The sequence below is a fragment of the Kogia breviceps genome, chromosome 1 (genome assembly GCF_026419965.1).
Source record: "Kogia breviceps isolate mKogBre1 chromosome 1, mKogBre1 haplotype 1, whole genome shotgun sequence".
In the NCBI taxonomy this organism is placed as follows: domain Eukaryota; kingdom Metazoa; phylum Chordata; class Mammalia; order Artiodactyla; family Physeteridae; genus Kogia; species Kogia breviceps.
The window spans coordinates 152,698,687-152,719,249 of NC_081310.1; the positions used below are offsets into that span (position 1 = coordinate 152,698,687).

At 36.2% G+C, this 20,563-nt stretch overlaps 1 protein-coding gene across 7 annotated transcripts in view; it reads left to right on the top strand.

The window, feature by feature from the left end:
- Positions 1 to 20,563, top strand: part of OMA1 (OMA1 zinc metallopeptidase) — a 295,542-nt gene that overhangs the window by 54,927 nt on the left and 220,052 nt on the right. For 6 of the 7 annotated variants that reach the window (XM_059066869.2, XM_067006994.1, XM_067007002.1 and 3 more), the window contains exon 8: positions 13,628 to 13,777. In XM_059066869.2, coding sequence (XP_058922852.1) covers positions 13,628 to 13,777 — 150 coding nt within the window. Of the gene's footprint in view, positions 1 to 4,155; positions 4,248 to 13,627; positions 13,778 to 20,563 lie in introns of those variants that run through there. The other variant, XM_067007009.1, reaches the window with a different exon arrangement.

The following is a 20,563-nucleotide window of genomic DNA, read 5'->3' on the forward strand; positions in this document are numbered from 1 at the left end:
GGGGCTAATCGTGGATCCTGGGAGGGCTTACGCCAAGGAGTACTTCCTAGAAGTTCTGCTGCCAGTGTCCCTGTCCCCACGGTGAGTCACAGCTGCCCCCCCCCCCCGCCTCTGCAGGAGACCCTCCAACACTAGCAGGTAGGTCTGGTTCAGTCTTCTATGGGGTCACTGCTCCTTCCACCTGGGTCCTGATGCACACAGTACTTTGTGTGTGCCCTCCAAGAGTAGTATCTCTGTTTCCCTCAGTCCTGCAATCAAATCCTAGCATTCAAAGTCTGATTCTCTTGGATTTCCTCCTCCCGTTGCTGGACCCCCCAGGTTGGGGAGCCTGATGTGGGGCTCAGAACCTTCACTCCAGTGGGTGGACCTCTGTAGTACAAGTATTCCCCAGTTTGTGAGTCACCCACTCAGTGGTTATGTGATTTTATTTTATTGTGATCGCGCCCCTCCTACTGTCTCATTGTGGCTTTTCCATTGTCTTTGAATGTGGGATATCTTTTTTGGTGAATTCCAGTGTCTTCCTGTTGATGGTTGTTCAACAGTTAGTTGTGATTCCAGTGCTCTCACAAGAGGGAGTGAGTGCATATCCTTCTACTCCACCATCTTGAACCCATCTTTGTCTTGTTCTTCATCTTAGGGAAAAGTTTTCAGTTTTTCACTGTTGAATATGATGTTCACTGGGGGTTTTTCATATATAGCTTTTATTATGGTAAGGTAATTTCCTTCTGTTCCTAGTTTGTTGATTTTTTTTCATTAAGGGTGTTGAAGTTTTTGAAATGCTTTTTCTGTACCTATTGAGATAATCATGTTATTTTTATCCTTCATTCTATTAGTGAAGTATATAACATTAATTGATTTTTGTATGTTGAACCACCCTTGCATCCCAGGCATAAATCCCAATTGGTCATGATATGCTGTTCTTTTAATGTGCTATTGAATTTGGTTTGCGAGTGTTTCGTTGAGAGGTTTTGCATCTATATGTTCATCTGGAATTTTTGTCTATAATTTCTTAGTGTCTTTGGCTGGCTTTGGTATCAGGGCAATGCTGACCTTGTAAAATGAGTTTAGTAGTGTTCCCTTCTCATCAATTTTTTGGATGAATTTGGGAGGGATTCACATTAACTCTTCTTTAAATGTTTGGTAGAAATCACCAGTGAAGCCATCTGGTCCTGTGCTTTTCTTTTTTGTGAGATTTTATTTATTACTGATTCAGTCAGCTCTTATTAGTTCATTGGTTTTTTTCTTTCTATTGCTTTTCTATTCTTTATTTTGTTTATTTCTACCATTATAATCTATTACATTCTAATTTCTGCTAACTTTGAGCTTAGTTTGTTCTTCTTTTTATAATTCCTTAAGATGTAACCTTAGGTTACTTATTTGAGTTTTTTTTAATGTAGATGTTTATTACTATAAATTTCCCATATAGTATTCCTTATGCTGTATTGTATAGATTTTAGTATGTAGTATTTTTGTTTTTGTTGGTTTCAAGATATTCTCTGATTTCCCTTTCAATTTCTTCTTTTCCCACTGGTTGTTCAGGAATATGTTATTTAATTTGCACATATTTATGAATATTTAATTTTCCGTTAGCTATTGATTTCTTGTTTCATTTCATTGTGACTGTAAAAGATACTTGGTTTTTGACCTAACATGTGTTCTATCCTGAAGAATGTTCTATGTGCTCTTGAGAAAAATGTGTATTCCGGTGTTGGGTTGAATATTTTGTATGTGTCTTTTGGATCATTTGGTCTGTCATGTTCAAAATCACTGTTTCCATATTGATTTTCTGTCTGGATGTTCTATCCATTATTGAGAGTATGAACTTACAGTCTCCTGCTACTATTGTATTGCTATTTCTCCCTTCAGTTCTGTCAGTGTTTGCTTTATATATTTAGATGCTCTGATGTTGGGTGCATGTATATTTATAATTGTTATATCTTCCTGGTTTATTGATCCTTTTATCGTTATATAATGCCCTTGTCTCATGTGACAATTTTTGTCTTAAAGCCTATTTCTAAGTATAACCACCCTCCCTCTCTTTTGGTTACCATTTCCATGGAATATCTTTTTCTAGCTCTTCACTTTCAGCCTGTCTGTGTCCTTATATCTAAAGTGAGTCTCTTGTAGATAACATATTTTTGGATCTTGTTTTTTCATTCTTTCAGACACTCTTTATTTTTTGGAGTGAGGACTTTAATGCATTTACATTTTAAGTAATTATTGATAAGAAAAGACTTTTTCTGTTGCTATTTTGTTGTTTTCGGTCTGTCTTGTAGAACTTTTGTCCTTTCCCTTCCTGGCTGTCTTCACGTTTCATTGATACTTTGTATTGATATACTTTGAATCCTTTCTCTTTTTCTTTTATATATTTTCTACAGGTATTTTCTTTGTTTTCACCATAAGACTTACATAAAACATCTAGTTGTAACAGTCTATTTGAAGCTGATAACAGCTTAACTTCATTTGCATGCAAAATCTCTACATTTTACTTTTTCTCCTCTATACACTATGTTATTGATGTTACAATTTACATATTTTTATATTTACATTCATTAACATACTCTTTATTATTTTTAATACTACTGACTTTTATTCAAGAATTAAAGTGATTTACCTACTATTAGACTATTACAATATTCTTTATTTGTCTATATATTTACCTTTACCAGTGAGTTATACAGTTTCATTGCTTTCATATTACTGCTTATAGTCCTTTTGCTTGAACTTGAAGAACTCACTTTAGTGTTTCTTGTAAGGCAGGTCTAGTGGTGATGAACTCCCTCAGCTTTTTTTGTCTGAGAAAGTCTTCATCCTTCATTTTTGAAAGACAGTTTTGCTATAGTATTCTTCATTGACATTTTTTTTCTTTCAGCACTTTGAATATATAACCCCACTCCCTTTAGCCTGCAATATGTGTGCTAAATAAAGCCACTGACAGTCTTATGGGGTGCCCTTTTATGTATTGATTCACCTTTCTCTTTCTGCTTTCAAACTTATCTCTTTATCTTTAACTTGTGACAAATTGGTATATAATGTGACTAGTTGTTGACTTCTTGGAGTTCATCTTTTCTAGAGAGTGTTTGGCTTCCTGAGTCTGGATATCTATTTTTTTCTCCAGAAGTGGGAAGTTTTCAGCTATTATTTTTTCAAATAATCTTTCTGCCCCACTTCTCTCTCTCTCTCTCCTTCTGGGACTCCTATAATGTATATATTGGTCTGCTGCTGCATAATATCCCATAAATTCCTTAAGCTTTCTTCACTCTTTTATTATTTGTTCTCTTCTCTGACTAGATGATTTCTAATGACTTGTCTTCGAGTTCACTGATCCTTTCTGGATCTCCTCTGATGTTGAACCCTTCTAGTGAATTCTTCAATTATTTATAGTGTTCTTTGGCTCCAAGATTTCTGTTTGGTACTCTTTAATATTTTCTATCTCTTGGTTGCAGTTCATGCATTTCTCCTGATCTGGGTGAGCAATTTTATGATGGTCAGTTTGAATTCTCTGTCAGGTAAATCATGTATGTTTCATTAGTATTGGTTTCTGGAGATTTAACTTGTTCTTTTGGGGGTTATTTCCCTGTTTCTTCATTTTTCTTGATGTTTTGTATTGGTATCTTCACAGTGGACAAAACAACCACTTCTTCTAGTCTTTACAGACTGGCCTCGTACAGGAGAAGATCCTTATCAATCGGCCCAGCTGAAGACTTCGGGTAACTTCTCAAACATTCAGGCTAGTCCAAACTGCTGTCTTTGGTCTTAGTGCTCCTCAGGCATCTAAAGTATTCTAGAGCCTGTCAGTGCTCTGAGATAGGTGTGACAGTAGCTAGTCCCTCTGGCAGCTCCCAGAAATGTAGGAACATTAGATATGGGTTTCACCTCCTATCCACAGGGAGGAGAGCCAGGAAGGAGAAGCTGGGAGCTGGGAGTTTTTTTTTTGTGTTTTTTGCCTGCTCACTCTGTTGAGCTGGGGCGAGGGGCTGTGGTGACTGCTTGTGTGCTAGTTCACTCTGTCATTTTGGTTCTCACTGGTTACCAGGCATCTAGTGTATGCTGGGTCTTGTTAGTGCTCTGAGTCAGGTGAGACGAAGCCAATCTTCGGTTAGCTGTGGAGAAGTTGGAACATTGGAAGTGTGGTCTAACTCTTTCCCTCCCTAGGGAGAAGCTGACCAAAAAGGACCCTGTCCTCCAAATATCAGGGATTGGTGCTCTGATCACTGAATGCTGCTTTTGATCACACAGATGCAGAGGTAGATAGCCATTATTGTTGCACCTCCCTCCATTATTGCAAGCCCCTCCCCTCCTGGCTGAAGTGACTTTCAGGGGATTTAAGTGTCCAGTGCCCTTCCCCCCTTTCATTTTTTTCCCTTTTTATTTTTTCTTTTGGGAGCCAGACACTAAAGACTGGGGCATTTCAAAACAAATACATACATGGGGATATTTAGAAAGTGACCACACGTGCTAGAAAAAACCTGAGAAGACATTAAATTTACACTTCAGGCTGATCCCCAGCACAGAGACAGCCTACAGCAAAACAAACAAATGAATAGTAACAAAACAACAAAAAACCCAGCAAACCCTAAGGAAGGGGTAGAATCTGATTTCCAGAGTTACCACATTATTAGATTCAAATGTCCAGTGTTCACCAAAAAGCATAAGATACAAAGAAACAGGAAAGTATGGCCCATTCAAAGTAAAATAATAAATCCACAGAAACTGTCCCTTAAGAAAACCTAATGGCAGGTATACGAGACAAATACTTTAAAATAATTGTCCTAAAGTTGCTCAGAGAACTAAAGGAAGGTGTGGAGGACGTCAAGATAGTGATTATCAGCAAAATGGACATATCCATATAGAGATAGAAAACCTAAAAAGAAGCCAACAAGGAATTCTGGAGCTGAAAAATACAGTAATGGAAATATAAAATTCACAAGACAGATTCAAAGGCAGATTTGAACAGGCAGAAAATCAGTGAAATTTGAAGATAAATCAATAGAAATTATTAAGGCTGAGGAACCGAAAGAAAAAAGATTGAAGAAAAGCAAACAGAGCCTAAGGGACTTGTGGGAACCATCCAGTGGACAACATACATATTGTGGGAATTCCAGAAGGAGAAGAGAGAGAGAAAGGGGCAGAGAGAATATTTGAAGAAATAATGGTTGAAAACTTAACCTAAAATGAAGAAAGACATAAACATAAACATCGAAGAAGCTCATTGAACTCCAAGGAAGATGAATGGGGAGACCCACACTGAGGTACATTATAATCAAACTTTAAAAAGGCAAAAACAAAGAGCAGATCTTGAAAACAGCAAGATAGAAGCAAATCATCACATTCAAGGGATCCTTTATAATATTTCTCACCAGAAATTATGGAGACCAGAAGACAGGGCTCAGTATGTTCAAAGTGCTAAAAGAAAAAAACCCTGTGAACCCAGAATCCTATATTCTGGAAAACTGTTCTTCAAAAATGAGGGAGAAATGAAGACATTCCCAGTTAAACAAAATTGAGGGAGTTTGTGACCACTAGCCTTGCCCTGCAGGAAATGTACAGGGGAGTCCTGCAAGGTGAAATGAATGGATACTAGATAGTTACTCATAGATGTATGAAGGGACTTCCTTGGGGATCCAGTGGTTAAGACTCCATGCTTCCAGGGCAGGGGGCGTGGGTTTGATCCCTGGTTGGAGAACTAAGATCCCACATGCTGCATGGCCAAAAAAACAAACAAAAAGCCAAAACAGAACAAAATCTGTATGGAGAAATAAAGATCTTAATAAAGGTAAAAACATGGACAGTTGTAAAAGTATTATTGTAACAGTGGTTTGTAACTGTACTTTTTTGTTTTCTACATGATTTAAGAGACATATATTTAAAGGAAAAAACAACTATTAGTATAAAAGTTAGTATTACTGTAACCTTTTGGTTTGTAACTTCAAATCTTGTTTTTTTTAAGTAATTAGGAGACTAATGCATTTATTTATTTATTTTAAAATTAAACTGTAGTTGATTTACAGTGTTGTGTTAATTACTGCTTTACAGCAAAGTGATTCAGTTATATATATATATATATATATATATATATATATATTTATATATATACACATTCTTTTTTTGCATTCTTTTCCATTATGGTTTATCATAGGATATTGAGAATAATTCTCTGTGCTATACAGTAGGACCTTGTTGTTATCCATTTTATATATAAAAGCTCACATTAGCTAACCCCAACCTCCCACTCCATTCCTCCCACAACCCCCTCCCGCTGTCAACCACCAGTCTGTTCTCTGTATCTGTGATTCTGTTTCTGTTTCATAGATAGGTTCATTTGTGTCATATTTTATATTCCACATATGAGTGATATCATATGATATTTGTCTTTCCCTTTCTGACTTACTTCACTTAGTATGATAATGTCTAATTACCTCTATGACTTAGTATGATAATGTCTAATTACCTCTATGTTGCTGCAAATGGCATTATTTCATTCATTTTTAGGTCTGAGTAGTATTCCTTTATATATATGTACCACATCTTCTTTATCTATTCATCTGTTGATGGACACTTAGGTTGTTTCCATATCTTGGCAATTGTAATTGATGCTGCTATGAACATTGGGGTGCATATATCTTTTTGAATTAGTGGGGTTTTTTTTCAGATATATACCCAGGAGTGAAATTGCCAAGTCATATGGTAGTTCTATATTTAGTTTTTTGAGAAACCGCCATGCAGGGGTTTTCCACAGTGACCGCACCAATTTACATTCTCACCAATGGTGTAGGAGGTTTCCCTTTTCTCCACCAACATTTGTTATTTGTGTTTTTTTTGATTATAGATGTTCTGACAGGTGTGACATCATAACTCATTGTGGGCTTGATTTGCATTTCCCTGATGATTAGTGATGTTGAGTGTCTCTTTATATGCTTTCTGGCCATCTACATTTCCTCTTTGGAAAAATGTACTCAGTTCTGCCCGTTTTTCTTAATAATTTTTTTAAATTAATTAATTAATTAATTTTTTTTTTTTGCCGTGTTGGGTCTTCATTTCTGTGCAAGGGCTTTCTCTAGTTGTGGTGAGCAGGGCCACTCCTCATCGCGGCACGTGGGCCTCTCACCGCCGCGGCCTCTTGTTGTGGAGCACAGGCTCCAGATGCGCAGGCTCGGTAGTTGTGGTACACGGGCCTAACTGCTCCACATCATGTGGGATCCTCCCAGACCAGGGCTTGAACCCGTGTCGCCTGCATTGGCAGGCAGACTCTCAACCACTGTGCCACCAGGGAAGCCCTTCTGCCCGTTTTTTAATCACGTTGTTTGATTTTTTGATATCGAGTTATATGAACTGTTTATATATGTTGGATATTAATCCCTTATCAGTCATATCATTTGCAAATATTTTCTCCCATTCAGTAGATTGTCTTTTTGTTTTGCTAATTGTTTCCTTTGCTGTGAAAAAGCTTTTAAGTTTAATTATGCCACATTTGTTTATTTTTGCTTTTATTTACTTTAGGACACAGATCCAAAAAGCTATAGCTGTGATTTCTGTCAAAGAGTGTTCTGCCTGTGTTTTTCTCTAGGAGTTTTATAGTATCTGGTCTTACGTTTAAGTCTTTAATCCATTTTGAGTTTTTGTATATAGTGTTAGAGAATGGGGATTTTTTTGGCTTGTTTGGTGGTTGTTTTTCTTTTACCACACCACTCGGCTTGTGGGATCTTAGTTTCCCCACCAGGGATTGCACTTGGGTCATGGCGGTGAAAGTGCCGAGCCCTAACCACTGGACCACCAGGAATCCCCTAGAGAATGTTTTAATTTCATTCTTTTACATAGCTGTTCAGTTTTCCCAGCACCACTTATTGGAGAGATTGTTTTTCCTCCATTTTATATTCCTGCCCCCTTTGTCATAGATTAATTGACCATAAATGCATGCATTTATTTCTGGGCTCTCTATCCTGTTCCATTCATCTATTTGTCTGTTTTTGATTACTGTAGCTTTGTAGTATAGTTTTATTTTATTTTATTTTTATTTATTTATTTATTTTTTTTCGGTACGCGGGCCTCTCACTGTTGTGGCCTCTCCCATTGCGGAGCACAGGCTCCGGATGCGCAGGCTCAGCAGCCATGGCTCACGGGCCCAGCCACTCCGCGGAATGTGAGATCTTCCCGGACTGGGACACGAACCCGTGTCCCCTGCACTGGCAGGCGGACTCTCAACCACTGCGCCACCAGGGAAGCCCTGTAGTATAGTTTGAAGTCAGGAAATGTGATTCCTCCAGTTCTGTTCTTCCTGCTCAAGATTGTTTTGGCTATTTGGGCTCTTTTGTTTCCATACAAATTTTAAAATTATTTGTCTAGTTCTCTGAAAAATGCCATTGGTAATTTGATAGGGATTGCATGGAATCTGTTGATTGCCTTGGATAGTATTGTCATTTTAACAATATTGATTCTTCCAATCCAAGAAAATAGGTATATCTTTCCATCTGTTTGTGTCATCTTCAGTTACTTATATAAGCGTCTTAGAAGTTTCTAAGTACAGGTCTTTTTGCCTCCTTAGGTAGGTTTATTCCTAGGTATTTTATTCTTTTTGGTGTGATGGTAAATGGGATTGTTTCCTTAATTTCTTTTTCTGATAGCTCATTGTTAGTGTATAGAAATGCAACCAATTTCTATATATTAATCTTGTGTCCCACAACTTTACTGAATTCATTGATGAGCTCTAGTAGTTTTCTGGTGGCATGATTAGTATTTTCTAAGTATAGTATCATGTCATCTGCAAACAGTGACAGTTTTACTTCTTCTCTTCCAATTTGTATTTCTTTTTCTTCTCTGATTGCCGTGGCTAGGACTTCCAAAACTCTGTTGAATAAAAGTGGCAAGAATGGGCATCCGTGTCCTGTTTCTGATTTTAGAGGAAATGCTTTCAACTTTTTACCATTGAGTATAATGTTAGCTGTGGATTTGTCATATATGGCCTTTGTTGTGTTGAGGTATGTTCCCTCTACGCCCACTTTCTGGAGAGTTTTTTATCATAAATGGGTGAATTTTATCAAAAGATTTTATGCATCTATTGAGATGATCATATGGGGTTTTGTTTTTCTTTTTAACATCTTTATTGGAGTATAATGGCTTTACAATGGTGTGTTAGTTTCTGCTTTATAACAAAGTGAATCAGTTATACATATACATATGTCCCCATATCTCTTCCGTCTTGCATCCCTCCCACCCTCCTTATCCCACCCCTCTAGGTGGTCACAAAGCACCGAGCTGATCTCCCTGTGCTATGTGGCTGCTTCCCACTAACTACCTATTTTACGTTTGGTAGTGTATATATGTCCATGCCACTCTCTCACTTTGTCCCACCTTACCCTTCCCCCTCCCCATATCCTCAAGTCCATTCTCTAGTAGGTCTGCATCTTTATTCCCATCTTGCCCCTAGGTTCTTCATGACCTTTTTTTTTAGATTCCATATATATGTGTTAGCATATGGTATTGTTTTTCTCTTTCTGACTTACTTCACTCTGTATGACAGTCTCTAGGTCCATCCACCTCACTACAAATAACTCAGCTTCATTCCTTTTTATGGCTGAGTAATATTCCATTATATATATGTGCCACATCTTCTTTATCCATTCATCTGTTGATGGACACCTAGGTTGCTTCCATGTCCTGGCTATTGTAAATAGAGCTGCAATGAACATTGTGGTACATGACTCTTCTTGAATTATGGTTTTCTCACAGTATATGCCCAGTAGTGGGATTGCTGGGTTGTATGGCATTTCTATTTTTAGTTTTTTAAGGAACCTCCATACTGTTCTCCATAGTGGTTGTATCAATTTACATTCCCACCAACAGTGCAAGAGTGTTCCCTTTTCTCCACACCCTCTCCAGCATTTATCGTTTGTAGATTTTTTGATGATGGCCATTCTGAATGGTGTGAGATGGTATCTCATTGTAGTTTTGGTTTGCATTTCTCTAATGATTAGTGATGTTAAGCATTCTTTCATGTGTCTGTTGGGATCATATGGTTTTTATTCTCCAATTTGTTGATGTGGTGTATCACATTGATTGATTTGTGGATATTGAAAAATCCTTGCATACCTGGGATAAATCCCACTTGATCATGATGTATGAAACTTTTAATGTATTTTGGGGTTCAGTTTGCTAGTATTCTGTTGAGGATTTTTGTGTCTATGTTTATCAGTGATATTGGTCTGTAATTTTCTTTCTTTGTGATATCTTTGGTTTTGGTATCAGGGTGTGGTGGCCTCATAGAATGGGCTTGGGAGTGCTCCTCCCTCTGCAATTTTTTGGAAGAATTTGAGAAGGATAGGTGTTAGCTCTTCTCTAAATGTTTGATAGAATTCACCTGTGAAGCCATCTGGTCCTGCACTTTTGTTTGTTGGAAGATCTTTAATTACAGTTTCAATTTCTTTACTTGTGATTGGTCTGTTTATATTTTCTAATTCTTCCTGGTTCAGTCTTGGAAAGTTGTACCTTTCCAAGAATTTGTCCATTTCTTCCAGATTGTTCATTTTATTGGCATATAGTTGCTTATAATAGTCTCTCATGATCCCTTGTATTTCTGCGGTGTCAGTTGTAATTTTCTCCTTTTTCATTTGTAATTTTATTGATTTGAGTCCTCTCCCTCTTTTTCTTGATGAGTCTTGCTAAAGGTTTATCAGTTTTGTTTATGTTTTCAAAGAACCAGTTCTTAGTTTCATTGATCTTTTCTATTTTTTTTTAGTCTCTATTTTATTTATTTCTACTCTGATCTTTATGATTTCTTCCCTTCTACTAACTTTGGGTTTTCTTTTTTTTTTAATAACTCAAATTTATTTATTTTATTTTTTTATCATTTAGCAGTCTCTCTTTTTTTTCAAACAGAAAGTCACAAAAATTATAATCATCCTCATCAGTTCACTCAGTCCCATGTAATTAATTTTTTTTCATCTTGATCTTTTGTTAGCACTTTTATGAATTCTTCAGTTTTCCATTAACTTTGGGTGTTATTTATTCTTCTGTCTCTAGTTTCTTTAGGTGTAGGGTTAGGTTGTTTATTTGAGACTTCTCTTGTTTCCTGCAGTAAGAGTGTATCACTATAAACTTCCCTTTTAGAGCTGCTTTTGCTGTGTCCCATAGGTTTTAGATCGTCATGTTTTCATTTTCATTTGTCTCCAGGTATTTTTTGATTTCCTCTTTGATTTCTTCAGTGATCCATTGGTTGTTTAATAGCATATTATTTAGCCTCCACTAAACAATATACTTTTAAACAATCAATGAATTTAAAGAAGAAATCACAAGGGAAGTTAATAAATACTAGAGATGAATGAAAATGAAAACATAATATACCAGAAGTTATAGGACAGTAAAAGCCATAGTAAGGGTGACTAGTAATTAGACTGAGAATCAGTAATCAAAATCTTCCAGCAGAGCAAAGTCCTGGGTCTGACAGCATCACTGGTGAATTCTACCAAGCATTTAAAGAAGAATTAATACCAGTCCTTCTCAAACTTTCCCATAAGACTGAAGAGATGGGAACACTTCCTAACTCATTCTGTGAAACTAGGATAATCCTAATACCAAATCCAGACAAAGACACTACAAGAAAAGAAAGCTACCCACCAATATCCCTTAAGAACATTGATGTAAAAACTCTCAACAAAATACTAGCAAATATAATTCAGCAGCCTATTAAAAGGATTATACACCATGGCCAAATGAGATTTATCCCTGTAATGCAAGAATGGTTCAACATATAAAAATTAATCAAAATGATATGCTGAATCAACAAAATGAAGCAAAAAAGCCACATGATTATCTTAATTGATACAGAAAAAGCATTTGGCAAAATTCAACACCCTTTCATGATAAGGAACATGCAACAAAATAGAGGTGAGAAGAAAACTCCATCACTGCAATAAAAACCATATATGAAAAGCCCACAGCAGCAAAGACTGAAAGCTTTTCCGTTAAGATAGTGAGCAAGGCAATGATGCACACTTTCACGTCTATTCAACAAAGTACTGGAAGTTTCTAGTCAGCAAGAAAGAGAAATAAAAAGCATCCAAATTTTAAAGGAAGAAGTAAAATTATCTCTGTTTGCAGATGATATGATCATGTATGTAGAAAATCCTAAAGACTCTACAAAAAAAGTTGTTTAAACTAATAAACGAATTTAGCAAAGTAGCGGAATATAAAGTCAGCACACAAAAATCAGTTGTATTTCTATACATGAACAGTGAACAATCTGAAAAGGAAACTACAAAAATAATTCCATTTACAGTAGCGTCCATAAGAATAAAAGACTTGGGAATTAACCAAGGAGGTGACAGGCTCGTATGGTGAAAACTACAAAACATTTCTGAAACAACTTAAAGAAGACATAAATGAATGGAAAAACATCCTGTGTTTATGGATTGTAAATTTAATATTGTTAAAATGTCAGTACCCAAACCAATCTACAAATTCAATGTAATCCCTATCAAAATTCCAATGACTTCTTTTTTGCAGAAATAGAAAAACCCATCCTAAAGTTCATATGCAATCTTAAGGGACCTGAATAGCCAAAACAATCTTTTTCAAAGAACAAAACTTAGAAGGCTCACACATCCTGATTTCAAAACTAACTACAAATTTGCAGTAATCGAAACAATGTGGTATTAGCATGAAAGGCAATATAGACTAATAGAATAGAATAAGTAGCCCAGAAATAAACCCTCACACATATGGTCAAATCATTTTTTTGTCGAGGGTGGAAAATGGGTAAAGGACAGTCTATTCAGGAAATAGTGCTTGGGAAAGCAGGATATCCACATACAAAAGAGTGAATCTGGACCCTTACATAACACCATATACAGAAACTAACTCAAAATTTTTTAAGGACCTGAGTGTAAGACCTAAAACAATAAGACTGTTAGAAAAAAGCATAGGGCAGAAGCTTCACAACATTGGTTTTGGTAATGATTTCTTAGCTCTGACTCCAAAGGTACAGTTGACCAAAGGAAAAATGGACAAATTGGACTTCATGAAAATTTTTTTAAAAAATTACATCAAAAGACACCATCCACAGAGTAAAAAGAGACAACTCACAGAATGGGAGGAAATATTTGCAAATCATTTATCTGATAAGGGATTAATATCTGAATATATAGAGAACTTCTAAAAACAACAACAAAATCTTGATTCAAAAATGGGCAAAACTGTCTTTTCTTTATATTGAGGTCTTTTCCTAATTATTCTAGTGGTATAGATGAAGAGTAAAATTTCTTTAGTACAGTTTAATAACAGATTAGATTTTAAAATCTTTATATGAAACCTAAATTTTTTTAATTTGTGTGGAAGATTTTTGCCCTTGATACATGTTCTTAATATCCATCATACTGAATGAAAATAGTGGGTTATCTTTGGGAGTGGGATTATTGTGAATGCTGTGTAGGGGGAAGGGCAAGGGAGGAAGATTCTGTTTGAGTTCTATATTACCATATTGGTTGAGGTTTTTTTTTAGAGCAATGAGCATATTCTACTTTTATTAAAATGATAATGGAAAATATTTTTAAAACATGTAATGACATAAAGGTAAATTTAAAATAATGTCCTTATAAGTAAGCTTACTTTGTGCTTTTATTAATTTTGATTTTAGGCTTGTGTGGACGTCAGAGCCAGTTCAGTGTTTTGGCAACAGATGGAATTTGCAGAAAGCCTCCATGGTCTTCCCAAGTTGCCAGAATGGTTATCTACACACCCTTCTCATGGAAATCGAGCCGAACAGTTGGATAGACTCATACCTCAGGTAAGCTAACACTGCATAAGGCAAGACATTATTTTTACTGTATCATTTATTTTCAATACTTTACTTCTTGGGCTTAGAAGAAGAGCACGAGAAAAAGAAATCCTTTGTATTAGTTTGCTTTCTGGTTATTTCTTTTAAAAATAGAATAAATAATCAGCTACTTTGATTACCATCAGTTTTCAAAGGATTTGACTGAAAAGTAAAATCCTGCTAGTCTGTAAGTCTTAGTGAATAAATTGGTGTGTATAGTTGACTTTTCTTGATGGTGAAGCTTTACCCTTTTTAGGATCATACCTTTTAATTTTAAAAAAATTTGGTGAAAGTCTAAAACTCAAGGCATATTTTTCATCATACTGATTATAATCTTTTCTTAGTGATTTATGCTTATCATTAAACATACCAGTTAATGAGTTGTGCAAAAATTTTGGGTCAACTGGGTGTTAATTCCAGTAGTGACACTGGAATTTGTTTTCTTAGGGAAAAAAAAAAAAAATCCTTCGTTATTAGTTTGCTTTCTGGTTATTTCTTTTAAAAGATAGAATAAAGCATTGCCATGTGCTCTTCTTTTTCTTTTATTTTTGTAGAATTCATTAATGTATCAAGCTGAAGCAGCTTTCTCCCAAGTAGTATTCACTATCTTCTAAAAACCTTTTGATTTAACATCAGTCAGAATGTTTTCTGTGCTTTCCACATAAGTACAAAATGAATGTCAGACTTCTTTAAGCCAGGCTACATTCTCTCTTCTGTCTCACTTGCAGTAAATTTGCTGGTTGATTATAAAAGCAGAATATTCTTTACCAATTTAATAATTGGTTTTGGGCTTATTTGTTAAAGGATAACACAACAAATACAGATGTATTATAAAACTATCTTTAAATATGTCTTCAAATTCAGATGAACAAACATTGACTACCTATTATAAGAAAGATACAAAAGAAATAATACATGGTCTTGATATTTGAAGATGCTAAGATAAGCACATAATGATTCTTAATATAGTAAAGAATATGAATTATCATAAGAAAAGTAGAAATACAGTGGTATACATTTTGAAGGAAGAATATCCTGCATTTCATTTGGGATAAGAAACTACCATAAGATTTATTAATTCATTCGTGAATATTTATTCATGTTCATTGCTAATCTACCATTCTGTGTTCTATTGCTGGGGAATGAGCAAGGAGCCAAACAGTCTCTGTTTTCTTGGAGCTAACATTCTAGTTAGGTAATGCAAACAATAAACAAGCAAACAAACATACATACAGTATGTCAAGCAGCGATAAGCATGTTGCAGAAAAACAAAGCGGGTTAAAGGTAGGAGAGAAGGCTGGGAAGCAGAGAATGTGGACTAGTCATTGTTCGTTTGTCAAGGAAGACCTCACTAAGCAGAATCTGGAAAGAAGCAGGGGAGCAAGTCCTGTGGGTATGTGGAAGGAGAATCTTTTAGACTGAGGAAGCAGCAAATCACAGGACCTGAAGTGAAAGTATGCTTGGTGTGTTCAGGGAATAGCAAGGAAGACATTGGGGCTGAATGTAGTAAGGGAGGGGAGAATGATTGAGGTGTACGGGGGCCAGGCGATAAAGGGTCATCTAAACCATTGTAAGAACTTGACTCTTTTTTCAAGTGATAACGGGAAGCTAAGAGAGGGTTTTGAGCAGAGGAGGGACTTGATCTGACTCAAGTGTTTTATAGTGATCTCTGGAGCTCCTGTGTGGGCTGTAGTGGGGCAAGGATGGAATCAGGAAGACTATTTAATAGGCTCTTGCAATAATCCTGGTAAGAGATTATGGAGGCAGAAGAGAGGGAGAGAAGTGGGCAGATTTTGGATTTATTTTGAAAGGAATGATGACAAGATTTGTTGATATTTTGAGCATACTTTGTGCCTTTTATGAACACTGGGGACAGCCAGACATAGCTTCTTTTTTTTTTTTTTTTGCGGTATGCGGGCCTCTCACTGTTGTGGCCTCTCCCGTTGCGGAGCACAGGCTCCGGACGCGCAGGCCCAGCGGCCATGGCTCACGGGCTTAGTTGCTCCGCGGCATGTGGGATCTTCCCGGACCAGGGCACGAACCCGTGTCTCCTGCATCGGCAGGCGGACTCTCAACCACTGCGCCACCAGGGAAGCCCCAGACATAGCTTCTTGAGACCTATCCTAAATATATTTCATTTATACTCTTAATTTGAAGAAAAAATATGTGAGAAAAAAACAGCAGTGAAATTTACTTGATATAATGTGTAGTAATTATTCATCTTAAAAGACAACATAGGACTGGGACAAAACATGTTTCATTAGTAACTGGTTTGTATTGAAGAGCACTGGTTTGTATTGAAGAAGACTCTGAGAGTCTTCTTAGAGCCATCCAACACCCAGGGACCTCATACTACCCTGGGAGGCTTAACCTATCTTTAAAGCCATAATAACCACATGGTTTTCTCTTAGAATTTCCTTTTTTATTTTTGCTTAGTGAAATTCTAAAAATATATGGTTCGCTTAAAATGGATAAGTTCTACCCAACTTTTATCTGATGCCTGTCCTAAATTCCAAGTTTTCATTTCATCATCAGATAACTAAGGATCTTTAAAGAAGTAATAAATGTGCTTTGAAAAGTCTTTAAAATAATAATGAATAGATTAGTGAGTATGAAGAAAAATCGTTGGAGAAACTGATATGTTTTTTGGAAGCCAATGGCAAAGAAAAGAATTGAGAGATATTTTTCTTCTAAAAATAAACTATGCTAGTTCAGAAACTTAATTTGAAAAATTCATATAATTTCTTGTATTTTCCCCCCAAGTGATTAAATTCAGTTTGAAAGTAATACAACTCTACTACAATATTGGGAGTAATTCAGTGGTTGAAGTGAAACTGATAGTTAAGGCACAAGTATATTGTTAATTAGAACACATAGTCATAATTCAGAGATTGAAATTCCCTACTATCATAGGTCTAATTTCTGTAATGGAAGAAAGTGATTCCTTAGGCGATATATAGAATTATGTGAGTCTGTATACTACTAAAGACTACCTATTTTGGGTTAGATTTTATTTAAGGTTTTTTTCCTACTTAACTGAGGACAGTGTTATATTCTACCTAAAGCTCATGTCCTTTGACATTCCTGACAGTATGTCTGAAGTAATGTATACCTCTAAGGCAGTTGGGAATCTAGCACCATAGTACAGAGGTGTCTAGGCCAGAGATGAGGATTTCAAAGTCACCAAAAAAAGGTGATAGTTGAAGCAGTGAGAGCGAGTTCACTAAGGAAATAAGCAAAGAAAATGATCCTAGACAGTTAGTAGTATTAGGTGGATTCCACATTTAATTGGTTAGAGGAAGACAGAGCCTGTAGTAGATGAGGTTCATAGGAGGAGAAAAGATCAAGAAAATCAGGAAAGATTCTTTGGTCCTCTGAGAATACAAATCTTGGTAACTGATTTTTTTTAAATTTAACTTATTAAAGATTGCATATTTTTGTTTTGTAATGTTTTCCTTGAATATCATCACAGAAGTGTATTATTTCTTACTGTACCATATCAACATTCAAGATGTTTTAAATATGTTTTATGCATTAAACAAATATTTATTGATTACTTGTTACGTGCCAGATTGTAGGAATTGTAGGTTCAGTGACAAAATAGACAAAAACCCCTGCCTTCAGGAAGCTTATTCTGTAGTAAAGGGTGACAGACAATGAATAGAATAAATTAGTAATGTACAGAATAAATCACTAATATATTGTATGTTAGTCAGTAATAAGTGTTAGGGAGGAAAATAAAGAAGGAGGAATAGTGTATTATCCTGGGCTGCCATAACAAAATACCAAAGACTGGGTAGCTTAAGCAACAGAAATTCATTTCTTCACAGGTTTGAAGACTAGAAGTACAAGGTCAGGGCTCTGGCTTAAGCAACAGAAATTCACTTTTTCTCAATTCTGAGGGCTGGAAGTCCAATAATAAGGTTATGGCCAGTTCGGTTTCTGGTAAGGTCTCTCTTCGTGGCTTTCAGACAGCTAGCTGCCTTCTCCCTGTGTCCCACTTGGTGGAAATAGTGATTGCACTAGTGTCTTTTCTTTTATAAGGGCACTATTCCATCATGAGGGCCACACCCTCATGACCTCATCTAAACATTACCTCCCAAAGGCCCCATCTCTAAATACTATCACATTGGGAATTAGAGCTTCAACATATGCATTTGAGGAGGGCACAGTACATTTCATAGAAGATAGGTAATGTGTGAGCAGAGGTAGCCATAGTGCTGGAATCGCTGTTTGAAATGGGGTTGAGGAAAAACAGAGCTGGAGGAATCAGGGTCCCTGACTTCAGACTATACTACAGAGCTACAGGGAAGAAGACAGTATGAAACTGGCACAAAAACAGAAATATAGATCAATGGAACAGGATAGAAAGCCCAGAGATAAACCCATGCACATATGGTCACCTTATCTTTGATAAAGGAGACAAGAATGCACAATGGAGGAAATACAGCCTCTTCAATAAGTGCTGCTGGGAAAACTGGACAGCGACATATAAAAGAATGAAATTAGGACACTCCCTAACACTTTACACAAGAATAAACTCAAAATGGATTAAAGACCTAAATGTAAGGCTAGACACCATAAAACTCTTAGAGGAAAATATAGGCAGAACACTCCGTGACATGAATCACAGCAAGATCCTTTTTGACCCACCTCCTAGAGAAATGGAAATAAAAACAAAAATAACAACTGGGACCTAATGAAACTTAAAAGCTTTTGCACAGCAAAGGAAACCATAAACAAGACAAAAAGGCAACCCTCAGAATGGGAGAAAATATTTGCAAATGAAGCAACTGACAAAGAATTAATCTCCAGAATATACAAGCAGCTCATGCAGCTCCAGAAAACAAACAGCCCAATCCAAAAATGGGCAGAGGACCTAACTAGACATTTCTCCAAGGAAGATACACAGATTGCCAACAAATACATGAAAGGTATACAGGTTGCCAACAAACACATGAAAGAATGCTCAACATCATCAATCATTAGAGAAATGCAGATCAGAATTGCAATGAGATATCATCTCACACCGGTCAGAATGGCCATCATGAAAAAATCTAAAAACAATAAACGCTGGGGAGGGTATGGAGAGAGGGGAACCCTCTTGCACTGTTGGTGGGAATGTAAATTGATACAGCCACTATGGAGAACAGTATGGAGGTTCCTTAAAAAACTGAAAATAGATCTACCATACAGCCCAGCAATCCCACTACTGGGCATATACCCTGAGAAAAGCATAATTCAAAAAGAGTCATGTACCACAATGTTCATTGCAGCTCTATTTACAATAGCCAGGACATGGAAGCAACCTAGGTGTCCATCGACAGATGAATGGATAAAGAATATGTGGCACATATATGCAGTGGAATATTACTCAGCCATAAAAAGAAACAAAATTGAGTTATTTGTAGTGAGGTGGATGGACCTAGAGTCTGTCATACAGAGTGAAGTAAGTCAGAAAGAGAAAAACAAATACTGTATGCTAACACATATGTATGGAATCTAAAAAAAAAAAAAGGTTCTGAAGAACATAGGGGCAGGACAGGAATAAAAACGCAGATGTGTCTTTATTCCCGTCTTACCCCTAGGTTCTTCATGACCTTTTTTTTTTTTTTTTCAGCTCGTTGGTTTGTGACCACCTAGAGGGGTGGGATAGGGAGGGTGGGAGGGAGACGCAAGAGGCAGGAGATATGGGGATATATGTGTATGTATAACTGATTCACATTGTTATACAGCAGAAACTAACACACCATTGTAAAGCAATTATACTCCAATAAAGATGTTAAAAAAAGAAAAAAAGAAATGGGGTTGGGTCAGAGGAGGTTTCACTGGGAAGATGGTATTTGAATGAAGACTTGAAATAAGTGAAAGAGTGAGCCATGTATCTCCCTAGGAGGAAGAACCTTGCAGCTAGAGGGAATAGTAAGTACAAGTCCCTGAGGCAGTAGTGAGCCTGGTTTTTGAGGACCAGCAAGAAAATCAGTGTAATTGGATGGGATAAGCAAGGGAAGGTGGAGGGTGCAGGCTCTACAGCCCTGCAAAAAAAAAAAAGACTGGCTTTTGCTCAGAGATGGAACACTACTGGAGGGTTTTGAGCTGAGGACTAGAGGAGTAACAGGATCTGAATTATGTTTGAAAAGAATGTGATCTACAGCTCCTACAAAGCAGTACAATCATATAATTTTGGAATATTTTAGTATAGTATGTTGTTCAGAAAATAGACTAGTTCCTTTCTTGTTTTGTTTCTAAATCAAGAAAACACCCCCAAATTAGAAAAAAAAATGCCCTTGTTTTTTTTAAAATGTGAATTCTGAGATAAAGCATTTGTAAATGCCTAGTTGAATATAATCCTGTGATCCACTAGCATTTAAAAAGGATAAATATAGGGTTATAGTAATAATATTATTTGTAGTTAATAATATGATATGTTATAATTTTATTTACTTGAAATGATCAGTTAAATTTAGGAAACACATGTTCCACATATTCAGTTACCATAACAACTTGGGAGAAAAACTGAAGAACAGATGTTTTATCAACCTGTTGATGTTTAATAGTATGATAGTTTTGAAATTATAGTTACAATGTTCAGATTTTAAATTTATATATATACCATACATTGTCCACGAAAGACTTTATTTAATTTTCCTTCTGTAAGTATCATTATACAATATGAATAGGTGTGAATAAGAGAAACTGTATGATAACCCAGGGTAGAAATTTACTTGAAAGATTTATCTTACAACTGAAAGCATT